We start from the raw sequence: 22,750 nt of genomic DNA, 5'->3' as shown, positions 1-22,750 counted from the left end.
GAGGGTGCAGGGGTAAGAGTGAGTAGGGGGTCCGGGCGGGGATGCGGACGGGGGTCTGAGCTGAGCTGAAACCCTGGGGGCAGTTCGTAAGGCGGGACTGCAGAGTCCAAAGCCCCGCACCTACACCGCCCGGCTCAAGAGCGCACCTCCGCGCGCCACCCGCCCGTGGCCCTCGCGGCGCCCCGTAGCCGCACGCCCAGAGACCGCAGCGCTCTGCGCACGCGCACCCCTCCGCGCGCTGCACTCCTGTGGCCCTCGCGGAGCCCCGTAGCCGCGCGCCCCGCCGAGCCGGCGCCAAGATGGCGGCGCTGACGAGCGCAGAGCGGCCGCGCCGGGGTCCGCGGGGGACGAAGCTGATTCTCCGCGGCTGAGCCCCTCAGCCGCCCTCGAGGCAGGCGCCCGGTCGCCGGGGCCCGGGACATGGTGCGATCCGCGCCGCGCAGCCGCCGCCGCTGCCGCTGAACTCGGGAGCCGCGCCGGGCTCGGACGTGGGAGCGGGAAGATGTTTTCCGCACTCAAGAAGCTGGTGGGGTCGGAGCAGGCTCCGGGCCGCGACAAGAACATCCCGGCTGGGCTGCAGTCCATGAACCAGGCGCTGCAGAGGCGCTTCGCCAAGGGGGTGCAGTACAACAGTGAGTGTAGCCCGGCGTGGGGTTCCTGCGGGGGCACGTGGAAAGTGGGGGCACGGGTGCAGCGGGTGCCGTCCCGCGGGGTCCGCAGGCCCCAGCCGCGCCGTCCCGGACTTGTGGTAACCGGGGCGGGCCTCGCCCGGGAAGCGCTGGGGGCCCCGTCGCGCTCCGAGGGCCTCGCCGTCTGTGTGCAGGTGAGCTGAGCCCTTACCTGTGCCGGGCACGTTGCAGGTGCCCCAGGGGCGTTCCCTTGGGGTTGGGAGGTGATGCGGGCCGGAGAGGAGGTCCTAGAGGACCTCAGGGCCAGAAGGTGGGCTCCTCGGCCCGCGGCGCTCCCCTCTGACCGGTGGGTCATTCCCGAGGAATGCTGGTACGGTGGGACATTCGAGTGAAATTGGTCCAGGCGGTTCCTGGTGTGTCTGCGGTACCCTCATTGGCCCAGGTGACCTCGTCTAAGAGGGATTCTTACATAACGTGGGGAGAGTCTGTGGTGTATGACGCTTCTTAAAGTGGGTGGTGGAGCTCTCCATCCATGAACTGTGGGGTCACCCGCAAGAGAAGACAGCGGAGGACTCCGCCGGCTTCGGTAGTTTGAACTATGGGATTTTTCTTTGTAGACTTCGAACCCCGTTTGAAGACGGAATGCCAGCTACACCGCACGTTCTTGCCCCCTCCCCCTTTTTTTTAAAGAAGCATTTGTAAGGGATATATTTAGAAAAGCTCCAGAAGGCACAGGCTTTACTCTCTTACTTGTTATTGTAGAGATTTCTTTTCTCCTACGGGAAAGAGGAGTTATTTACCAGATGCCCCGAAAGCCCAGGTCGTTTCCAGTCCTCAGTTATAAATTATGTAAATTGTGTAGCTCCTAGAGGCTGACTGTCCTCTTGACCTCTTTAAAGTTTTTCCATCTTGCTGTCTTTTTGCTAGCAGTATTTAAAGATTTTTTAATGTTGTTCTCTGCTTTTAAATTGTTTTTAAGTATTTCCATATATTGCTACAAGATACTGGACATTCCTCCCTTTGCTACTTTCAGGGGAGCCTTTCAGTCTCTGTGATGACCCAGATTTTGGTAACAATGTACCATATTAAGAAACTGATTGGAAAGACTTTGGGTTTAAAAGAGGGATCGTTTTGCATGTATTTTACCCAATTTTGTGTGTATTTCTCTCACATTCCAAGAAGAGAATAGTAAGTCAAAGTACTCATTTACACAAGTCTTTACAATCCACCTTTGGTTCCCTTATTTAATTTTATTATTTATGGTATTATTTTTTAAAACTTAAGCTTAGTCCTTTGGAAACTGGACCTGAAAAATGTTCACCTTCGGAAAAGCACTCCCTGGTGGGCACACCCCCTGGTCCAGGGTGGGCGGGAGTAAAAAGTAGAAAGGATGGGGCTTCCCTGGTGGCACAGTGGTTGAGAGTCCGCCTGCTGATGCAGGGGACACGGGTTCGTGCCCCGGTCTGGGAAGATCTCACATGCCGCGGAGCGGCTGGGCCCGTGAGCCATGGCCGCTGAGCCTGTGCGTCCGGAGCCTGTGCTCCGCAACGGGAGAGGCCACAACAGTGAGAGGCCCGCATACTGCAAAAAAAAAAAAAAAAAAAAGTAGAAAGGGCATTGGAGTCCTTCCAGAGAAGAGACCCACCTCAGGAAGTTGGGGAGAGGGGGGACAGATTCTGATCTGGAACAAAATGAATGAAAGGTGGTGCAGTTGAGAGAAACGGGGTGCTGTGCCCACAGGACATTTCAGGGTGATGCTGCCCCTGTAGTTGGCTAATACTGCAATTCTGAAACTTTAAAATTTTTTTATTAGTCAGTAGAATAGAACATTTCTAATATTGATTTCCCAAAACATCTTACTTAGGAGAGAAAACCAGCAATATGATATAGACTCAGGACTTTTATGGGTAAGAATTGATGATTGTCTCTTACAGAACCTTGTCCTCCTGGGGCAGATAAGTCGTTTTCTTTTAAATTGCTATGACGATGAGAAGTGACACCCATGCAGAGTCCCAGCATACACATCCCATTTAGAATCAAAACCCAAATGAGACATTGGACGTTGTCCGTGGTTTGGAAGTCATTCGCGTGTTAAGTGGAAGGATGCTACCTGTGTTGGTCTGCTCTTTCTACCTGTGTTGGGTCCAGTGAGGAGGCACCGGTCTTGTGCGTTTCGTCCAGAGTGCCCTTGCTCCAGGCTGCATTCCTTACTGAGAAAGCCTCCAGACGCTGGGACAGCCAGAGTCCTGGCCAGTCGGATTTTAGTGCTAGAACTTAAAATGGAGTTAAACACTTCCTTGCCAAGAAACCTTTGAAAGGCTGGTTTCTGGGTAAGAGAGCTTTTTCTTTCGGAAATAAACAGCTGTGTTTGGCAAACTATTCGACCTGCCCCAGCAGGGCCGATTTGCAAGTTCCCGAGCCTTTGCTGCCCGTGATCTGCCACGTTTTCATTTATAGGTTTTCTTTCCCTCGCGTTCATTTACTTAGCAAATATTTACTGAGCGTAGATCAGTTAAAACCCAGACGGCAGTCTCTGCCTTGTGGAGCTTCCATTCTAGTGGGGGTAGAAAGGCAGACTGTGGGCACTAAACATGATGAGGCGGTAACCATATCACCCATCTGAAGGGTGGAGGAATGGAGCAGGGTGGGGGCTGGGGTTGGGACTTTACGTAGAAGGTCAGAGCCGGCCTCGTGGAGAAGGGCCGAGGGGTCACGGCGGAGCGAGGTCAGGAGAGAAGCACGGGGGACTAAGCCGCAGAAGTGCGGCCCTCACACCATCCTGGGGACTCTGTGAACGGGACAGCTTAGAGGGCTCTGAGCAGAGGAGCCACTGCTGCGGTGGGGGTGAGGGGCTGCCCAGCAGGAGGTGGCCAGCTGGGCGTGTGTCTAGTGACCCCTGCTGGTGGTACGGAGAAAGGGCATCGTTGAATTTCAGTTGTGCCTCCTACAGAGCGATCGATTGCATCATTTGCATCCAAGATAAACCATACTTTTTTTTGTTGTACGAAAACACAAAAACGAGATTCCCTATCTTGCAGGAAATGTGTGGCAGTGTGAGTGAATTACTGTTGAATCAGGGAGTAGAAGAGATTCTTGGGTCCTGTAGTAGATCCCTGTGTCTTCTGCGTTGTAGCTTTACTTAGAATAAAAGAAAAGACGTAGAATAGAAATAGAGTTATTCTGTTTAGTAAAACGCCTGGCGTAAAGCGCCACGTGCTTCCTAAGTAAGGGCTCCTCATCGCTTCTTGGGGGAATCTTAATTACAGGTTTTTCAGTGGATCACTTACTTAGGTTATCTGAGCCAGTGTCCAAGGTTCTGAGATTGATTGGACTTCTTAATTTAAAAGTAGAGGCCAATTCCTTTTTTTAATGGATGAAGGCAGGTCATTTTATTTATTTCTGACGTTGTACGGTTTCTTCTAATTAACTTTTTTGAAGAGTAAATTTCAAATTTTAAAAGGATTTCAGTTGAAGAGAGAGAAAATTAAGACTTTTCATTCTCAAAGCAGAATAGAAAACAAATATCAATACATGTTAAAATTGGTAAAGATACAAAAGAAGGAAGCAGTTCTGAGATTATATCAAGACTCTGGACAGACAAGCCGTGTTTGAAAAAAGAACCAAAGATACCCTCCAGAAATGAAAGAGCAGGGTCACGCAAACAAAAAGCCGGCATGTGGGCGAAGCAGCGTAATAGCTGAAGGTGGAGTTGGCACCTGGCAGGGGGATGCGGGCCCAGAACTGAGCGATGCCCACACACATGTGATCTGAGTCTCAGAAGGAAAGAATAGCAGGGGTGCAGAAGAGGTAGTTAGTTACTGCAGAACTGCAGGCTAGGAGTTCCCGGAGTTCCCGGAGTTCCCGGAGTACGTGAAACTCCAAGAAACCCAAGGCCAGAGCTTTCAAACTCCCAGAGTTGGACACATCATGGGAATTTCAGGACAGCAAAGTCAAAGAAGAGAGTTGTAGAAGCGACCAGTGCAAGCAGAGGGACAGCCAAGAGCCTGACAACACGCTGACAGTGATGGTGGTGGAGACGTTCCTGTGGGGAAATCCTGGTCGGCCTAGAAATCTACACCAAGTAAGTGAGTGCGATTAAACCCCTCTCCGGTCTAAGTTGGACAGTTTCTGTGCGAAGGTTCCTGCTGAAATAAATCCCGGAGGAGGCACTCCAGACAGATGGAGAGGGAGCTCGGGAGATGGAGGAGGTTTGCAAGGCACAGGTCAGCACGGAAATGGGTGAACAAGCATCGGGTGAACAAGCATCGTGACTACCGTGGGGAACGCAGAAGGAGGAGCCAGACGCTAGCAATCAGCGTGGAACCCACGATGGCGCTGATCAGAGTGTGTTTAAGTGGGAGCCGAGGACAGGTGTTAACTTCAGACTTTACTGCAGCAAAGGTGTGTGTTAAAGATTTAAGAATAGAAATAGATCTCAAACCCTCCAAATAAATACCAGGCAAAAGGGGAATTAAAAAAAACCCTTGTCCAACATGAAAGAGGCAGAAAAGAGGGGAGGGAGCCCGGCAGTGACTGGAAATGACCGCGTGGCGCTCACCCAATGTGGAAGAGGCAGAAAAGAGGGGAGGGAGCCCCGGCAGTGACTGGAAATGACCGCACGTGGTGGAGGGGGTTACCCGCCACTGTTGGCAACCAGGGAATGTGAACAGGCAGACGCACCAGTGAAAGAGAGACTGCGATTTGATTTCTTTCTGGCTGTGTGATGTGTAAGAGACACGTCCAACACACGATGGCATTGAAAGGTTGAAAGCAGGGTCGTGGAACCAAGCGGTGGGTCAGTATCAGCCATGAGGAAGCCACACCGTGGGGTTCTCGTGCCGGAGCTATGGGGACTCACACTGGGTGCAGGTCAGACAGCCAGCCGGGCGAGAGAAAGGCTCAGTGAAGAGCAGGTGTCTGTGCCCAGCCCCGCTCACACCAAGGAGCGTTCCTAAAACCGACAGTCCGAGCAGACACCCAAGGATAGGTACCATAAAAACCACATTCTGTGGCCACAGTGAGTAAAACTGGACGGGAATAACAAAAAAGTACAACTTTTCGGGGGAAACTTAGAAATATTTCTAAGTAATTTATGGGTCAGAGAAGTATCTGTAATCCAGTGATAATGAACAGCCCACATACTTGTGCTGGTCGACCCGAGAATACGGTGTGAAACCCAGGAGAAGAACAGGATAAACCTCAAGAAAGTAAAAGGAAGTAAATGACAAAGAAAAACGCAGGGGCAAGTGGTTTCTGGGAAGGGTCAGTGGAGGCTCCAGCAAAACACACAGGGCGCGTGCGCGACTGGCCGGGTAGACGAGCCTCGGGGAAGGTTAATTAAAAAGACAAGACAAGTATCCGGGAGGATGGAGAGCGCACAGCGGCGACCTCGAGGTCTAGAACGTACAATGTCACGGATGACTTTGTGCCGGACGTTGAACACTTAGAAGACGGCGCCCTAGAGGATGACCGGGTGAGAAACATGGAGTCCACGCCGGCCCTGCCAGGTGCCCGGTGCCAGTGGGGGAGACGCTGCCCCCAGCCCTCCACGTGCACACGCTCCTGAACACCGGCTGAGCAAGCAGAGTAGAATCCAGGCTTCCTGTTGTCATCCCAGATGTGGTCTTGAGGAGCCCCGCGTCCTGCAGAATCCTGCCCCGAAGATGCCAGGGCTCTGGGAAAGGAGGGTAAGAGCGGACGTGGGAATCGTGGGGCCTGCAGAGGTGAGCACGGCCTGCCCCGACCTGCCCCACGGGCACCCAGCTCTGGAGCACTGCGTTCCCGAGTGCTGAGTCCCGAGGTCGACCACCTGCCCCGGAGGAAGTCCGTCGGGGGCCTGGGGGAGAGCAGGGCTGCCGGTGCCCCGAGGGAGCGAACGTGTGCCCATGGCCTCGTCCCTCCGGGGGCTCCCGGCCAGCCCGCCTCACCCAGCTCTCCTGGCTCGCCAGCCACACTGGCCACGTCTGTGCGCGAGAAGCCATGCGTGGACTCGCTCGGGGGTGAAAGTTTGCCTTTTGCCTTGACTGTTTGCCTCACCTGTGCTCTCTCCCCGCAGTGAAGATCGTTATCCGAGGGGACAGGAACACGGGCAAGACGGCCTTGTGGCACCGGCTGCAGGGCAAGAAGTTCGTGGAGGAGTACATCCCCACGCAGGAGATCCAGGTCACCAGCATCCACTGGAGCTACAAAAGTGAGGGCGGCGGGGGGCGGGGCCTGCTGGGTAGGGGTCTTCCTCCCGTCGCCCTCCCCAGCCTGGGGTCGTCCCTGGAACACCGCACACGCGTGAACTCGGGGGCTCATCAAAGCCGCTTTGGGGTGGCCCTGAAGCCCCCTGTCCCGTGGGAGACTCGGTCCACCTGGGAGCGGGGCCAGAGGCCCGGACCTTCGGACGTCCCAGGGGCAGAGCCTCCGGGCAGGGACCATCCCGGCCACAGCGCGTGCTGGGCCCCGGCAGACAGAGGCCCCTTGGGCCTTGGAGCCCGGCTCTTGGCGGCAGTTGTGAAGTGCCAGTCCCCACAGGGTCCTGGGAGGGGGTTTGCTGGCGAGATTGCCTGATGGGCAGAACACACCTGGCGGCCACCCGGCCGTAGGCAGAATGGCAGGCACCTCCACTCCGCTCCTGGGGGACAGCGGCCACGGGGCGCCCTGCTGGGAGGGAGAGAATCCACTCTGCGTGCTCAGGAGCCAGAAAGCAAACGACCTTTGAGCCGTTTTAAACATTCCTTTTCGTTGAAAAAAACAATCCAGCGGGCCAACAGCAGGACACACGGGCCTTTGTAGAAGTTCCGACTCGCTCCTAGGGACGGCCAGGCCGCGACGTAGGACAGCTGTGTGGATTCGTGCTGCCCTGCCCACCAGCTGCACAGGGAAGCCTCACCCCCTAGGGCACCCCTTCCCGGTCTGGGGTGAAGTCGGCGGGGACAGCGCACTTCTTGTGCCCTGCAGCTTGGTGGCAGGTGCCCGGCAGTTGCCCGGCAGTTGCCCGCCTCTCCCCTTTCCCCACGGAATCCCTGGGGTGGTGGGTGGACCCGCTGACGGCCCGGGCATGTGCACAGGCCCTGACGCCAGACTGGCCCATCCCAGAGCCTGCTGCCCTGGCCCCCCGCAAGCAGCGGAGCAGAGGCCTCTGCCGAGGAGCAGGGCGGAATCACTGGGACTGGGCCTTCCCGCAGAAGCCGGGGGGCCAGCGGGGGCCGGGTTCAGGTTGGGTGCGAGACTGCCCCAGGGACCCTTCGGGATACGGGGTCGTGTCAGCGGAGGTGGTGTCCGGATTGTTCCCTGCCTTCCAGGGAGGGGGTGTCCTGGGCACAGCACCCGCCAGCCTGGGCGGGAGCAGGGGCCCTTGGGGAGACGCCGAGTGGGGACAGTGATGTCGCGCGGCCCGTCTTTGAAACCGGAAGTTCACACTGGATGCTCATCTTACTGTTTCCCCCCTGTTTTAGCCACTGATGATATCGTGAAAGTTGAAGTCTGGGATGTAGTTGACAAAGGTAAGTCAGACCCTTCTATGAGTGTGCTTTTCTCTTTCAAGCTTTGCTTGTGCTGTGGAGAACAGCTGTCCTCTCTCCCTCGCTTGCGGCCCCTCCTCTGCCGCCTCCTGGCACCTCGTTCCCTTGACTCTGGTTCCTGGGCACAGGGGCCATCGGAGGCCTGGCTCTGTGCTGACCGTGCCGTCGGGCTCTGGGTGTGTGGTCCAGGACGGAGCGCCCGCTGCTGACCAGTCGGGGCACCATGGTCTTTGCTCTTGAGACACCTGTCCCACCCACTTGGGCTGAGCACGTGACCGTGGAGGGCAGACACGGACCACACCCAGAGGCCCTGTGAGGCTGTTCAGGGAGCCCTTCCTGCGGCACCGTGGGTGTAGCAGCCCACTGGTTCCTGCCCCTGGGCCCAGGGCCAAGGGTCCTTGGCTTCTGAGGTGGCTTGAGCTTTTGGGGACCCCAGCGCGCACACAGACCCCAAACGGCCGTGCCTGTGTGCAGGCGGGCCGGGGTGGGGGCGTGGCGCGTTCACCCCCAGCGGCTCATCCCATTCATCTCCTCCTCGCACACAGGCCACAGGCCCCTCCTGTGTGATGCTCGTGTTCCTTCCTGGGGCCAGTGCCCTGTGCACACTGTGGTCTGGCCTCGCAGGTTTGACCTCCGACCCCCAGGCCCGGCCTCGGACCCCGCAGGCCTGCTATAGCTCCTCCCGTCCTTCAGGGACAAAGGGACGTTGTCTTCTACGAGCTTGCGCTTTCTGGTGCAGGACACGCGCTGTCTCCTACACCGCGTTCTCTGGAGGTGGGTTTGGGTTCCAAGGACCCATCGAGCCAGGTGAGGGTGCTGCTACCCTGGGCCCGTGCACCATGCTGGGGTTACTGCCCCCAGGACGCTTCAAACCCCACGGGGCCTGGAGGGGCCTCGTGCTCCAAAGCGTGCTTGCACTGCATCCTGTGTGCGTGTGGCCGGGTAGCACTAGGAAGCAGCCCCTTGCAGCCCAGCCGCCATCCCGGATGTGAGGGGGAGCCGTCGCTCGGGCCAGGCTGCCCTCCGTGCCCCGGCACATCCCGCACGCCTGCCCCGCGTGCCTGGCTCCGACTCCCTGGGTTGCACTCATTCGGGACGGGATGCACATGTCCAGAATGGGCTCTGTCTTTGCTGACGGGACCCCTTCCATGCAGCAGCATGTCGTGTCTTCAGTGGGGGGAACGGCCTCATGGTACAGAGGCAGGCACTGCCCTGTTCTGGGAACCTCCAAGCACCCCACTTCCCACCCATGGAAGGGCAGTGATGGGCTGGCCACAGTTCCCTGGGTGGCTGGCTGTTCACCACAGAGCTCCTTGCGGCGTGGAGCGGAGGCTTGCTCGTGTGCTGGCGGCCAGGGGCAGGGGCAGCATTCCGTACGAGCGTTCAGCATCCCCACGGCTCCGTCATCTGGTGCCTCTCGGGTGGGAATCTGCAGAGTGGGAAGGAAACGTGCCTTCTCTACCACCCTGACTGGTCCCCTGTTGGACACGGTCCGAGGCTCGTCCACAGCAGCAAAGGGCATCGAGTTGGAGGGGGGTGGCAGCGGCTGAGAGATGGTGCCCCTCATGGCGGGCGTGAGCGCGGCGTAACTCTGGCTGCCCGGCCCTCCCCCCAGGAGCACCAGCCCAGATTCCGCTCTGCTCGCAGCTGGGCGGTGGTGGCACGTCCTGGGCTTCGGCCACACCTGTCGGCAGTCGTGGTGCTCGGGCCGCGACCCCATGGCCCCAGGCATCCACTGGGAGGGCGCGAGGTGGCCAGCGTCTGTTGAGCTGGGGGCATCTCCAGAGACGGGATCAGAGGGTGGTGAGAGGTTCTGGGAGAGGCTGTGGAAGAGGCAGAGGGCGCCCTTCTAATAAACGAACCCCGGTTTGTTGGTTTCGCCCAGCCCGCTACTCTGAGACTGAGGGCCCCGGGACCCTAGGGTGACGAGTGGTCCTTTCTCCCCTGTCAGAAATGTCTGAGATGGAGGGAAGGGAGGCTGGGCATGGGAGCTCTTACTGCTCAGGTGGTTCCACGGCTTCCTGGCCCCAAGCCCAGCTCGTCCACCCTCAGCACCGGCTCAGGGAGCCTCCGTGGCCTCCCTGGGGTCCTGGCCGTGTCCTGCCCTAGGGTCCTGGCGGCTCCAACCCCAGCCCGTAAGGCACCTACTGGAGGCGGGGGCAGGGACATGGGGGGCAGTGGGACACAAGGAGGGGCTGCTACCCCCTCAGGCCATCCTTGGGCCCAGCATTTCCACCCCGTGACTCTGTGTCTTTTCTTAAGGAAAATGCAAGAAGCGAGGCGATGCCTTGAAGATGGAGAATGAACCCCAGGAGGTGAGCTGCATCTGTTCCCACGTGGCCCACTGTTTCGGCTGGGGGGTTGTGAGCGGGCATCTGTTCTTCAGACCCCTCTGCCTCCTGCCTGGCCTGGCCCTCCTGAGGACTCCATCCGTGCTGGTGGACTCAGGTGGACCCAGTGGCCACTCCCGTGCTGCCCTTGGTCGCGTTGGGGTGGCTGGGGTCACCTGAGCTGCTGCTCTGTGTCAGGGATGCCCGCCAGACCCTCCTCGGAGTTGGGGTGACCTGAGAGGTATTTAGGTGAAGTGACCAAATTTTATATCCGTGTTACAAAGGCCTCAGCCATTAAAAGCATAGGCATACCTTCAGGTGTGGCCCCAGGCGCACGTGGGCCTGAGCGTGGCTCCGAGAGGGCTCTCACCGCGGCCGCCACCTCGACACAAAGAATTCAGGGGCGAGCTGCAAAGCTTTCTGACGGCTTCCAAGGGCCCTTCTCTCCGCGTCCTCCTGCCCATAGACGGCCTCCTGACGGCGGGCAGCCGTTCGGGTTCCCTTTTAGGATAGGAAGATCCAGTGACCGCCTGGCCCAGGTCTGTGTGGTCTTTGTGGGCATGTTGCCACCGCCCCCAGCACTGCAGCCTCCCTGGTGTGTGTGCTCTGGAAGGTTCTCTGGGACACACATCCTCAGCTCTGCAACGCATTTCTTCAGCTCAGTTGTCCCAGCAGCCGAGCGTCCGTGAGCCCCAAGGTCAGGACACTGCCGACGGCCAATGCGGGAGACCCTCAGTTGAGGGCAGGCACGATGTGGCCTCCACTCCAGATAACCTTGCGTCTATGTTTTTTTTTCCCAAAATGAAAATAGCCATTGTCTTTTCAGTTGTAAAAGTCCTGTTCAGCCTTTCCCAGGAGCTGGCGGGTGCTCACCTGTGGGACCTGGCCTGGGGCACCATCTCTGAGGCCCGATTCCCCCATCCCTAGGCGGAGTCCGAGATGGCCCTGGATGCCGAGTTCCTGGACGTGTACAAGAACTGCAACGGGGTGGTCATGATGTTCGATATCACCAAGCAGTGGTAAGGGCGCTGGCCCGCGAGGGCGTCCAGGAGGGCACTCAGTGCTTCTCGAGGGCTGGCCGTGGGCAGTGTGCACGCCGGCCATTCAGCCACGCTGTTCCCTGGGGGCGGAAGCTAAGGCGGGTCTCTCCCCACGTGCGCCTCCCAAGGACCTTCAACTACATTCTCCGGGAGCTTCCCAAAGTGCCGACGCACGTGCCTGTGTGCGTGCTGGGGAACTACCGCGACATGGGCGAGCACCGCGTCATCCTGCCCGACGACGCGCGAGACTTCATCGACAACCTGGACAGGTGGGTGCCAGCTCGTAGGCGCTGCTGCTGCGGTCGGCCTGTCCGCCTGGGACGCTCCTGCTTGCGCCCTCCTCTGCCTCGAGCCCTGGCCGCCCACCCAGCTGCACGGCCCCGGCTCCCCGGGTGCGCCAGCTCTCCCGGCTTCCCCGCCCCGCCTGGCCCGCACCCTGCCCCTCCGGGATGGGGACGCAGACCTGGAGGGTGGGGTGTGGGCGGGCAGGACCGAGGGTGGGCACCTGGCTTCCTGGCACTGAGCAGTCCCAGGTGCCAGGTGGGGGCGGCCTCCCTCCATCTCTGAGGCCGGGGCCAGGCACTGGGGATGGTGCATCGAGGTCCTGCCGGGGCAGGCAGGCAGCACCTTCCTGGTCCAGGCATCCCCTGGTGGGCGCCCGGCTAAGCGGAGCCCTCTGAACTTCAGGTCTCCGCCTGTGGACCGTGAGCCCGTCACCCACAGGAGGCGACTCAGCCCTGCAAGGGGGTGCTGGCGCCAAGGGTGGCCCGGCCCAGAGGGGCCAGGCCACGCCGCCCGCTGCCACCACCGTGTCTCATGTCTCCGTGCTTTTCACGAACAGGCCCCCAGGGTCTTCTTACTTCCGCTACGCCGAGTCCTCCATGAAGAACAGCTTCGGGCTCAAGTACCTGCACAGGTTCTTCAACATCCCATTCCTGCAGCTCCAGGTGAGCCCTGCCGGCAGGGTGCAGGGGGTGGGGCTTGGATCTGCCAGGGCCGCTGTGGCGCAGGGACGGGGCCCGAGCGGGCGGGCAGCTTGGTGGTTTGGTTGGAGCGAGGCCATCAGTTAGGATGCCGTGTGCGGGTGCTGGTGGCCCCTGGATGGCCCACCCTGTCCCCTCCCCTTGCCTGGTGGTCTGGGACCTGGGCCCTTCTGGAGCCATGGACCCACTAGCTGCAGGAGAACATGGGTGTCCTTGCACGTTCTTCCCGGGAGCTGCGACCCTCTGCGCTGACCCCTGCTGGGGCCCTCATGTGTCCGTCCTCACCGAGGAGGTGCACTCGGCCCCGGCACCCAGATCAGGACGCCTCGGATCCTCCCTGTGGCCGTGCCGCTGTGTCCCCGCTGTGGACCCGGCCCCTCTCTGGCGACAGGTGCCGGGATGGGCCCGAGAAGCCCCTGCCCTCCTCCCCCTACTGTGCAGCCCTTTGCTCTTGGCGTTATTGACCTTCGTATTTGGGAACAGTTGTAGGTTTGCAGAGAGCGCAGAGGGTTCCGTGCCCCGGTTCAGTGCCCCGATTGCAGCCTCACGTTTCCACGGTGTTCCCATCAAGACCACAGAACCAGGCTCTGTCGGCACCTCCCGCCGGCCCTCTGTCCTGGGCCCCACCCAGCCCACCCCACACGTAGTGGTCACTCTTCCTCGGCTGCGCCGGGCTGTGACAGTTCTTCAGACGTGCCTGGCTTAGGGTCTGTCTGACCTCGGATGGGTGACGGGCTTTTGTGCGCGAGACCCCAGAGGTGACTGCCCTGCTCATCACGTGGCGGGGACACGTGTCACCCACACGGCTTGTCACTGGGACATTGACCCACGGCCCTTCTCCAAAAGGATGGAGAACTGACTCGGGCGAGCGGCTGTCTTTCCTTTCCTCTCGCCTTTTGAAGGGATGAGGCCTCTGCAGGCCAGGGCGGCGGGCGTTTTCAGGGTGTCCAGACCTCGCAGACGTGCTGGCCACCCTTTCCTGGGTGTTGATCCACGTCGCCTGAAGGAGTCCCTTTAACTTTCTGTCCGAGTAAAGCATGCACACAAATCGCAGGAAGACACCCGCAGCACGGGTGGGGGGTGGCATCGGGCAGGATGGAATCGCAGGAAAACACCCGCAGCACGGGTGGGGGTGGCATCGGGCAGGATGGAAGCTGGAAGCCGCTGCTGCTGCCGAGCCTGGGGCTGGCAGGAAGCGCGTGGTTTTCAGCAAGTGTTGCGGCTTCTTACACTTCGGGGTACCTTGTGTGAACAGGGCGCTGTCTCTCTGGGCGGTTCGCTCGCGTCACGACCTGGGCGAGGCCATGCGGGCTCCCGGCTCCAGGCACTCAGCTTCAGGTGCTTTTGTCCATCAAGGGCCCGCCGAGAGGGGCGCCAGGCTGAAGGGGTGGCTCACTGCAGCGACGGTCCCGGCTCAGGTGTCTGCTTCCTTTCTGTAGAGAGAGACGCTGCTGCGGCAGCTGGAGACGAACCAGCTGGACATTGATGCCACGCTGGAGGAGTTGTCCGTGCAGCAGGAGACCGAGGACCAGAACTACGACATGTATGTCGGCCGCGGCTGCCCTCAGCGTTTAGACCCTGCAGGCGGGGCTCTGCGGGCAGGTGGCACGTGCGCCCTGTGGGCCAGACCTCCCTCTGAGCTCGGGTGTGCGCTCAGCGGGCCCGCAGCCTGAGTGCCACCCACCCGGGTAGATCTGTCCGCGTGGAGGTGTGTTGCTCAAAGAAAGCGAGTCATTTCAGCTTTGAATGTGGCCCAGGCCCCATGGGAATGGGGCGAGGGTGGCTCTCGCCGCGCTGTCAGGCCTCAGCTCTTCCTGGGAAGCAGATACCGGGCCCCTGCTGGCCCTGAGGATGTGAGGTTGGACACCCCAGGGCCCTGCCGCCCCCGCCCACCGAGCACTTCGGGCCCGGCCTGCTTTAACCGGGTGTGACGGGCACACGGTGTGGCCGGCAGTTCACGGAGGTGCTTCTGCAGCTGCTGTCCCCAGACAGCTGCGTGCCTTGCGGGGGTGGAGGGAACACGGCGTGCAGGCCCGGTGCGGCTGTAGGCGCTCTAGCTGCCCGGCCCCCGCCTGCCTCTGTCCAGACCGGCCCGCCTGTCGGCCACATGGCATGCAGAAGGGGGAGCCGCTGACCCGGCCACGTGTCCACCGCAGGCCCCAGCAAGACCGGCCACCCTGGCGTTTTCCAGCCGAGGGCCCGTCCCTGTTTTGACATAGGTTTCCGAGGTTGATGCCAGTGGAGAGAGCTCCTTGACCTTGGGAAGGCGTGTTGGGTGGGAACGAAATCTCCTGGCCCTTGATAGTGGAGGAAGGGGTGTTGTCCTGCCACTTCCAGCAGGACGGCCGAGCGGGCGGGGAGCAGCCCCCGGGCAGGCCCTCCTCTGCCGTTGCAGGGTCTTGGGGCGCCCAGAGCAGGTAGCAGGCCCGTCCGCCTTCCACAGCTCGTGGGGGAAGGCCTACCCTGAACCACCCCTAAAAACAGGTGCTTCCTTTGTTTTGTTGAATTATCCAAATGTTGGGGCTGGGGGGTGGGGCGCAGGCTGCTGCCCCACCTGTGCTCACGGCCTGGAGCACGGGCTCTGGCTACGGCCCAGGCAGGGCCCTCGCACCTCCCAGCTGCCCCAGAGGGACTCGAGGAAGGGCCTTTGGGTCTCCCGAGAAAGATCCAGCTGCTGGTCCTGGAACAGAGAGAGTGGGGGCAGCAGAAGTTATTCTGGGGGGGGGTCACCTGCTCCGTCTGCCAGGCTGGCCTCGCTGTGGACGCCACCCTGGGGCTGACCAGCTCCTGCAAGGTGTCCTCTGACGGAGAGCTTGGGCGCCCGGCGTCACCAAGCATAGGGTCCCTGGTGAGGTGGCATCTGGAGCCTCCCCACAGCGTCCGCCCCCAGCCAGCCCCCGGGACCAGGCCGTTGGAAGAAGGCGGCGCCATGTGGGGGCTCAGCTGTGGTGTCCCTGTGACCTCCCCTGAGCAGCTGGGGGACCGGACGAGGTCTGGGGCGGATCCACTCCCAGCCTGCGCCAGGACCCAGTGCCTTGCCCGTCCTTCCTCCCACCCCCCACCCCCTCGCCCAAATACCAACCTAGAGGTGAGGCCGGCCGGCCCAGACGCCCCAGCCCCCCGGGACCCTGGCCCACAAGCACAGGCCGGCTCTCCATTCCACACCTTCTGTTTGAAAGCCCACCCCACGGGAGGAGGGCCCTGCTACAGGCCTAGGTGACACCAGGGTCCTCAGCCAGTGGGACGGTCGGGCCCAGGCTGCCCGGGTCTAGGCCCCTCCCTGTCTGGGAGGGTTGCAGCCTGTCCCTGTAGGTGGGTTCTAGAAACAGGGTCAGGGGGCATAGGGTGGGGGCACAGCAAAGCCTGCCTGTCCGCACACGCGCACCCTTCCCCTTGCGGGAAGAGACTCCCAGCCAGGGTTTGTGTTCGCACCTGTCGCCCCCCGCCCCGGGGGCGCTTGCAGTGTTTGCCACCAGCCTGCGCTGGGAAACCTCCTGGAAAGGCAGGTAGGGGCTCGAGCCTGAGAGCGGGACACCCGTCCCCACCAGCACGGCAGCAGCAGCCTCTGAGGAGGCGGCGCGGGGAGGTGGCTTTCTCACCCCTTGCCCTGTTTGCCCCCACAGCTTCCTCGAGATGATGGAGGCCCGCAGCCGTGGCCACGCGTCCCCGCTGGCCACCAACGGGCAGAGTCCATCCTCGGGCTCCCCGTCTCCTGTGGTGCCTCTGAGTGCAGTGTCCACGGGGAGCTCCAGCCCCAGCACACCCCCAGCCGGCTCCGCAGCCGCCCCTCCAGGCCTCCTCGGCTTGCCCGGGGCCCCCCCTGCCCCTCGGAGGCGCCGCCAGCCCCTGCACACCCCCCGGTCCCCGCCGCACCCCCGCGGCGCAGCATCATCTCGCGGCTGTTTGGGACCTCGCCGGCGGCCGAGGTGGCCCCGTCACCCCCAGGTAGGCCCAGAAGCAGCCCTCGGGAGGCGGGGCACAGCCCTGTCTCCTGGCCCCGGGAGCCCTTGCCGGCCAGGATGGGGTCCCCCTTCTTCCTGCTGGGCAGGCAGCCCCACAGCCTAGCCACACGGCATCCTGCTTGTGGCCCAGCCTGGGGTGGACCCGGCTGGGCTGGGCGCTGGGCAAGAGTCGGTGCCTGCTGTCCACAGAGCCGGCCCCAGCTTCAGAGGCCCCGGCAAGAGTCCAGAACGTGGAGGACTTTGTTCCTGACGACAGTCTTGACCGCAGCTTCCTGGAGGACGTAGCCCCGCCAAAGGATGAAAAGAAAGTTGGAGCCAAGGTCCCGCAGGACAGTGACAGGTAAGGGCGGGGCCTGGGAGGCAGGCGGGTAGCTGCTGCCGTCCTCAGCCTTGGCCCTCGGCCCGTCAGGTGTGGACTCTGCTGCCTCCCTGGCACTGGGCGGGCGGAGGGGACAGGCACCCCATCTGGGCTCTGGGGACAGAAGCAGAGCTGGGCCTGAGGAGCTGAGGGAAGGGCAGCCTCACACCTGCAGGGAGGGAGCAGGGAGCCGGTGACCCACCTGTCGGCGGCATCTTCCTGTCAGTGACTTCCTTGGGCTGATGCCACTTGAGAGCCTTGGCCGGGTGGAAGGAGGAATCCTGGGGCCAAAGAGCTGCTGTCAGCTTCTCCCGCAGCAGGTGGCCGGTCAGGGCCGCACGGGAGAGGCTCGAGGCCCGGCGCACACTCTCCCTTCCCAGTGCTGAGCCCGAGTGAGGCCCGCCGCTCCACCTCCACCATCACCGCGTGTCCCAAAGTGCAAAATACCAGGCCGAAGCCAGCACTGTGCCCCTGCCAAGGGAGGGCCCCGGCATCACTGAGCCCCTCATCACCCTGGGCCCCACACCCCTCACCCCACCCGCCCCACGGGAGGGCACCCACTTCAGGTGTCCACCCGCGGGCCCCGCCGTGGCTTCCCCGCCCACAGGGGCATCTCTGTCCTCTCCTCAGCCCACCTCACGCCTGCTCTCCTGTCGACCTCTGCCACAGCTCTGCTGCAATGTGGTGGGTCCCCTACACAGGACAGCCCCCAAGGCCACCCTCGAAGTGTGTCCCCCTTTGCTGCGTCCACGCAAGGGTGGACAACCCCGCCGTCAGGGCCCTTGCCTGGCACAGAGCCGCCTGGTGATCAGGGTGGGCGCTCCTGTACCCCACTCGTGACCTCTGACTGCCCTGCCTGTCCTTTGCAGTGATGGGGAGGCCCCAGGAGGGAACCCAATGGTGGCGGGTTTCCAGGACGACGTGGACCTTGAAGATAAGCCGCCTAGTAGGCCCCTGCCACCCACGGGCCCCATCCCCAGGGAGCACATCACTCTGTCCAGCGAGGAGGAAGAAGAGGTGGTGGCAGGGCGCCACGAGGCCACCGTCCTGGCCCCCCAGAAGTGCTCTGAACCAGGGACCAAACGGTATGTCGGGGGTGGGAAGGAAGGGGTGTCCCGCGGGGGGAGGGCAGCCTCAGGCTCCGTGACCCTCCTGTGTGTCCTGCAGTTCCTCCACGAAGGCCTCGGGGCCACACCAGGACGCAGCTCCCAAGGCCACAGAGCCCCACTGGCCAGGCGGCACCGAGGGCTCCTCTCCGGGGCTGGAGGACGGGGGGGACAAGCAGGTGTCATCAGAAAGTGACCCCGAGGGGCCTATTGCTGCCCAGATGCTCTCCTTCGTCATGGACGACCCTGACTTTGAGAGTGACTTAGATGCTCAGCGGAGAGCGGTGAGGACCGATCTTGGCACCACGCCGCCTCCGAGTCCAGGGCGAGGGGCGGGTGGGGAATGGCAGAAAGGCACGGGAGGCACGAGAACGCAGCAGGGGTCTCGCGGGGCGTGAGTCAGGGCAGCCTGGCTGAGCCGGGAGGGCTGCCCCGCGGGGGGCTGCATGTGCCAGGCCCAGGCTGCCCCCGTTCTGGGGAGGATGTGGTGGGGGACCTCGGCGTCACGGCTACCCCGCTCGGGCTGTCGTCACTCTGGGTGAGCCCGTGGTGCGGGGGCGGCGCAGGGAACTGGGGAGGGGCTCAGCGGCCCACCTGCCCGCTCCTTCTCCAGGGTGAGTTCCCGGTGCGAGAGGACCTCTCGGACGTGACGGATGAGGAAGCCGGCCCTGTCCAGCCGCCCCCGCCCCCCAAACCCCCTGCCCCCTCCTTCAGACTGAAGAACGACTCGGATCTCTTCGGGTTGGGGCTGGAGAACACAGGCCGCAAGGAGAGCAGCGAGGAAGGTAGCTGCGGGGCGACACGCCTGCCCCTCCCTCCCCATCCGACAGCGTCGGCACTGGTGGCTTGTACTGTGTCCCAGCCAGGGGCCGTGTTTCTGACCCCCTTACCTGTGCCTTTGAACCTGGGGGCCCCAGAGCACAGGGGCGCAGGGGCGTAAGCAGCGAGGCCATCCCGCGGGGCCGGAAGCCCAGTCCCTTCTTTTTTCTCTGTCCTGCTCGGGGTCCGGCTGTGTTCCGACGACATCCCAGGCTTTCAGGCCAGGACCAGGCTGGAAGGATGGGCGGCTGAGGCAGCTGACCGAGTGGCCGCAGGGGAGGCGTTTGGCGGCGTGGGCAGCGCTGCTGCAGGCTCTCCTGAACGCTCAGTCCGGCCCTGCGTTGCCGAGCCCCGACGTGCTCCATGACGACCCTGGCCAGCTCCACCGCGCCCTGCCTCATCCCCAGCCTCCACCCTGGGCAGCTCGAGCCCAGCAGCGTCACCTGGGCCGGTCCTGGAACTGCCTGGTCCCCAAAGTGGGGAGGAAAGGACCTTCCTGGGCCTGCCCTGGTGCTGAAGTGGCGGCCCGTCCGCAGGAGCGGCTCCCCCTGCCTTCGTAGCCAGGGCCCCACCCAGACCCAGGGCAGAGGCCTGAGGTGCTGGGCCTTCACTCTGGGCTGTGCTCACGCTGGGACCCGGCTCAGGGCCTCTGCTAGACCCCCCCCGCTCCCAGGCTCACACCAGTCCGGGAGGCCCGGGGAGGGCCTGGCCTGTGGTCCGCGGGGAGCTGAGGCTGCGTCTTATCCGTGCAGATAAAGAGGGCAGGCCCTCCCTCGAAGGAGAAGAAAAAGAAGAAGAAGAAGGGCAGAGAGGTACACACGCTCCCTGAGCCCTCCCGGGTGCCGCTGGGCAGCGTGGGGCCCCAGGGCGGACCCAGCTCTCCCAGCCCCCGGGTGACGCTGCACATCCCCCCCGCCCCCCAGGAGGAAGAGAAGGCCGCGAAGAAGAAGAGCCGGCGGAAGAAGAGCAGGGACCAGGCGGAGGACAAGGGTCGGGAGGAGCGGCGGGCGGCGGCGGGGCACAGAGAGGGCCTGCGGTCGACGAGCTGGAGGCCTTCCTGGGGGGCGGGGCCCCGGTCGGCCACCTCCGCGGGGGCGGCGATTACGAGGAGCTCTAGGCCTGGCGCGCAGACCACAGGGCGCTCCGCGTGTGCTGGGGGCGCTGGGCCCTGCCCTGCGGGGAGGGGCAGCCGGCCCCCAGCGCTTCTCAGGATGGGACTGAGGCCGAGGAAGCCCGTGAGGCTGTTTGCAGGGGTGGGGCGCTGTTTCCCATCGCCCGCCCGGCCGCACTCACCCAGGGCCCGCTGCGTGCAGCGGCCTCCGCTTCAGCTGCCCCGGCTCTGCAGACCTCTGGTCCCCAGACCCTTTGGGGCACCTGTGCGCAGAGGGCAGGCGGCGCTGGCGCGTCCCTGGGGGCAGCTCTTTCCGGGCACGGCGACCGGCTTTGCACCCGCACCTGAGCGCGGGCGTGCGCGGGCCAAGCGGGGAGGCCCACAACGCTCGTGTTCTTTTGTTGTCCTTGCACACCACTCGGACCATAAAGCTCTCCTGTTTTACTGCGGATCTGTGTATGCTGCTGCGGGGCCCTGCCCGGCTGGGACGGGTCCACCTGACCCCAGCCCCCGGTCGGCGTGGGTGGGCAGGAAGGTCCTAGCACCCTACCTTCGGGCCCTGGAGCCCTTTTCCCCTGAGGGATGACTACCCGTGGGGGTAGGAAGCCTCAAGCAGGCCCAGCCCTCCGTATGCCACGCCCTATCCAAGTGGGACCAGCATGGCCACCATCCTGTGTGCCCGGTCCAGCCCTCTGAGGGCAGCTGTGTGTCCCTGCTCCCACCTGACACCCAACCCTAACCCCACAGGCCGCTCCCCGCCAGCTGTCAGCAGGGCCCTGCCCTGCCCCCAACCCCACAGGTGCCCAGAGGACTGCTCCCTCCGAGGGTGTGCAGGCAGAAGCGGGGCCTGGTGGCCGGGCCTCCCCCTCCCCAGTTCCCGTGCCTAGAGAGCTTCGCACCCACGAGGCCGTGGGCCATTGGTCACTGGGCAGGTGTTGGGGGCTGGACCCCAGATACCTTGGGGGCTCCCTTTACCCCGGAGTCTGTGAGGTCGACTGTCCCTGTAGTACCTGCTAACGTGGGGACCACACTGACCTGAAGCTTGCCCAGGGCCCCTCATCTGACGGACCCACAGTGTGGCAGGTCCCAGCCTTCGGAGCCAAGGGCATCGGTGACCTGCCCCTCTGCCAGCTAGAATATTTCCTGCTCAGCATCGTGTGTGGGAGGGGCCCGGGAGGGAGGCTGTCACCATGCAGTTTCGTGGGTGTGCAGAGCTGGACATGGGAGGTGGGGAGCGCCAGAGCATGCCCTTGCAACGGGGAAGCTGGACATCCTGGGGACAGGAGGCTGCAGGCACTCAGGTGGTGCCCATCTGGACCCAGGTACCCGGGGAGGGCTTGGCACCTCCAGCACTGCAGCACAGAGGCCAGCAGGGTGGGGAGCCGCCCATCTGCTCCTGCCCAGGCTGAACCGAGGCTTGAATTCCGGGAGCTGTCTGCTGTGCGGGCCAGGGCTTGGGCTTCCTCCAGGCTTCAGCTCCAAGGACCTGCCAGGCCACCAGCTGCCCTTGGGCAGGTGTCCTGGAGATGGGGGCTGGCAGGACCGGCCAGGTGCTCCCTGGGCCCGGGCCCCCTCGTTAGACCCCAGGCCTGCCCTTGAGGCTGCAGAGAGCCCGTCACCTCGCGCCCAGCCACAGCCCCAACCTGGAGCCAGCGGGGCACACGCGTCCCAGGCCCACGGCGCGGCCCCTTTAAGTGCAGTCCTGCCAGTCGCCATTGGGGGCAGCACTGAGGCGGCCCGGCGGCCTCGCGCCGCTGCCTGGAAGCTTCTGCTGGTGCCGGGGACGCGGCGGCAGCGCGGGGGACGGCAGAGCTCGCCGGGCCTGCGCAGCCCACGGGGCAAGGTGGGGGAGCACCGCCCAGGTAAGGGGTCGAGGCCGCTGCCCCGCGGGTCTTTCGCAGGTGCGGCACCTGCAAGGATGGGGGTGCCGCCCCTGGAGGACGCCGGCCCCCACCCGGGCGCTCGGGGCAGGGGCCGGGCTGCTTGGCGGGGAGGCCACCCGCCGGGCTTATTAGGCCTAGGACCCCGGCGAGGGCGGACTGTCCCATCCCCACGGGCAGGGGTGTCGCCCGGTCTAGCTCCTCGTCACAGCAGCACCAAGGCCGGGCTGTCACCTCCCCTGGGGCGGAGCCTCACACCCCGTCATCCAGCCCCCAATTCCGGCCTAGCTTTAAGATGGAAGGGAGTGGGAGGGGGTGGTCCTGCAAACCAGGGGCAGTTGGGGTGCGCCTGAGGCTGAGCTGGGGGCAGGCACTGGGCCTGGGTGGCCTTGACCCAGGAGGGCAGCCCTGCCGGCAGGGGAGCGCCTGGCACACACCGGGACACAGAGGGTCAACCAGACCAGAGGTCCTACCAGGTGAGGACCCAGCTCACCCAGGAGCACGCTCCCCCAGCCTGCGTGAGGAAGTGGGGACCTGTACCACTGTCTGAGCTCCTCGCAGCCTGTCCAGGCTCTGGGTACCCAGTGAAGCCGGTGGCTCAGGTCCTGGACGTGAGCCTGGTTTCAGAGGGCTGGACCCCAGCTCAGCCTGCATGCGGGGGCATGGAACCTCAGGTTTCCATGGAGCCTTCCCGAGCTGCTGTGGGAGGGCCTGCCTGAGAATCGGGGGCGGCGGGGGCTTTACCCACCCACCGCCCTGCTTCCCCGGCTGGCAGCCTCCTGGCCTGGTGCTTTGCTCAGGACCCAGGGGCAGCCTTGAGCTCCTGGCTCACAAGCCCCCACGTGGTCCTGCAACCAGGCCCCGGTTGCCGGCTGCAGTGTACCCACTGCAAAGATGGGGGGTCGCTCTTCCCCGGGCTCTCCACGACAGCCCCAAAGATCTTAGTGGGTTTCGCCACCCCAAGATGAGGGAGTCAAAGGACGTTTCTGCAAGGAAAGGGAGCTTTAGGGTCCACTATGATCTT

At 63.0% G+C, this 22,750-nt stretch overlaps 1 protein-coding gene across 1 annotated transcript; it reads left to right on the top strand.

Moving 5' to 3' along the window:
• Positions 1-261: 261 nt before the first annotated feature.
• Positions 262-20,295, top strand: RABL6 (RAB, member RAS oncogene family like 6). The gene is given in 19 exon segments (XM_032635193.1): positions 262-632; positions 6,685-6,819; positions 8,072-8,119; positions 10,400-10,452; positions 11,395-11,486; positions 11,636-11,776; positions 12,349-12,454; positions 13,930-14,033; positions 16,114-16,252; positions 16,254-16,312; positions 16,314-16,435; positions 16,642-16,792; positions 17,680-17,895; positions 17,978-18,200; positions 18,530-18,701; positions 19,488-19,501; positions 19,503-19,547; positions 19,659-19,746; positions 19,749-20,295. Coding segments are annotated over 19 exon segments (2,142 nt in total). The 5' UTR covers positions 262-502; the 3' UTR covers positions 19,853-20,295.
• The last annotated feature ends 2,455 nt before the right edge of the window (positions 20,296-22,750 follow it).

The sequence above is a fragment of the Phocoena sinus genome, chromosome 6, assembly GCF_008692025.1.
Source record: "Phocoena sinus isolate mPhoSin1 chromosome 6, mPhoSin1.pri, whole genome shotgun sequence".
Lineage (NCBI taxonomy): Eukaryota > Metazoa > Chordata > Mammalia > Artiodactyla > Phocoenidae > Phocoena > Phocoena sinus.
This window is presented reverse-complemented; position numbering and strand designations above follow the sequence as displayed.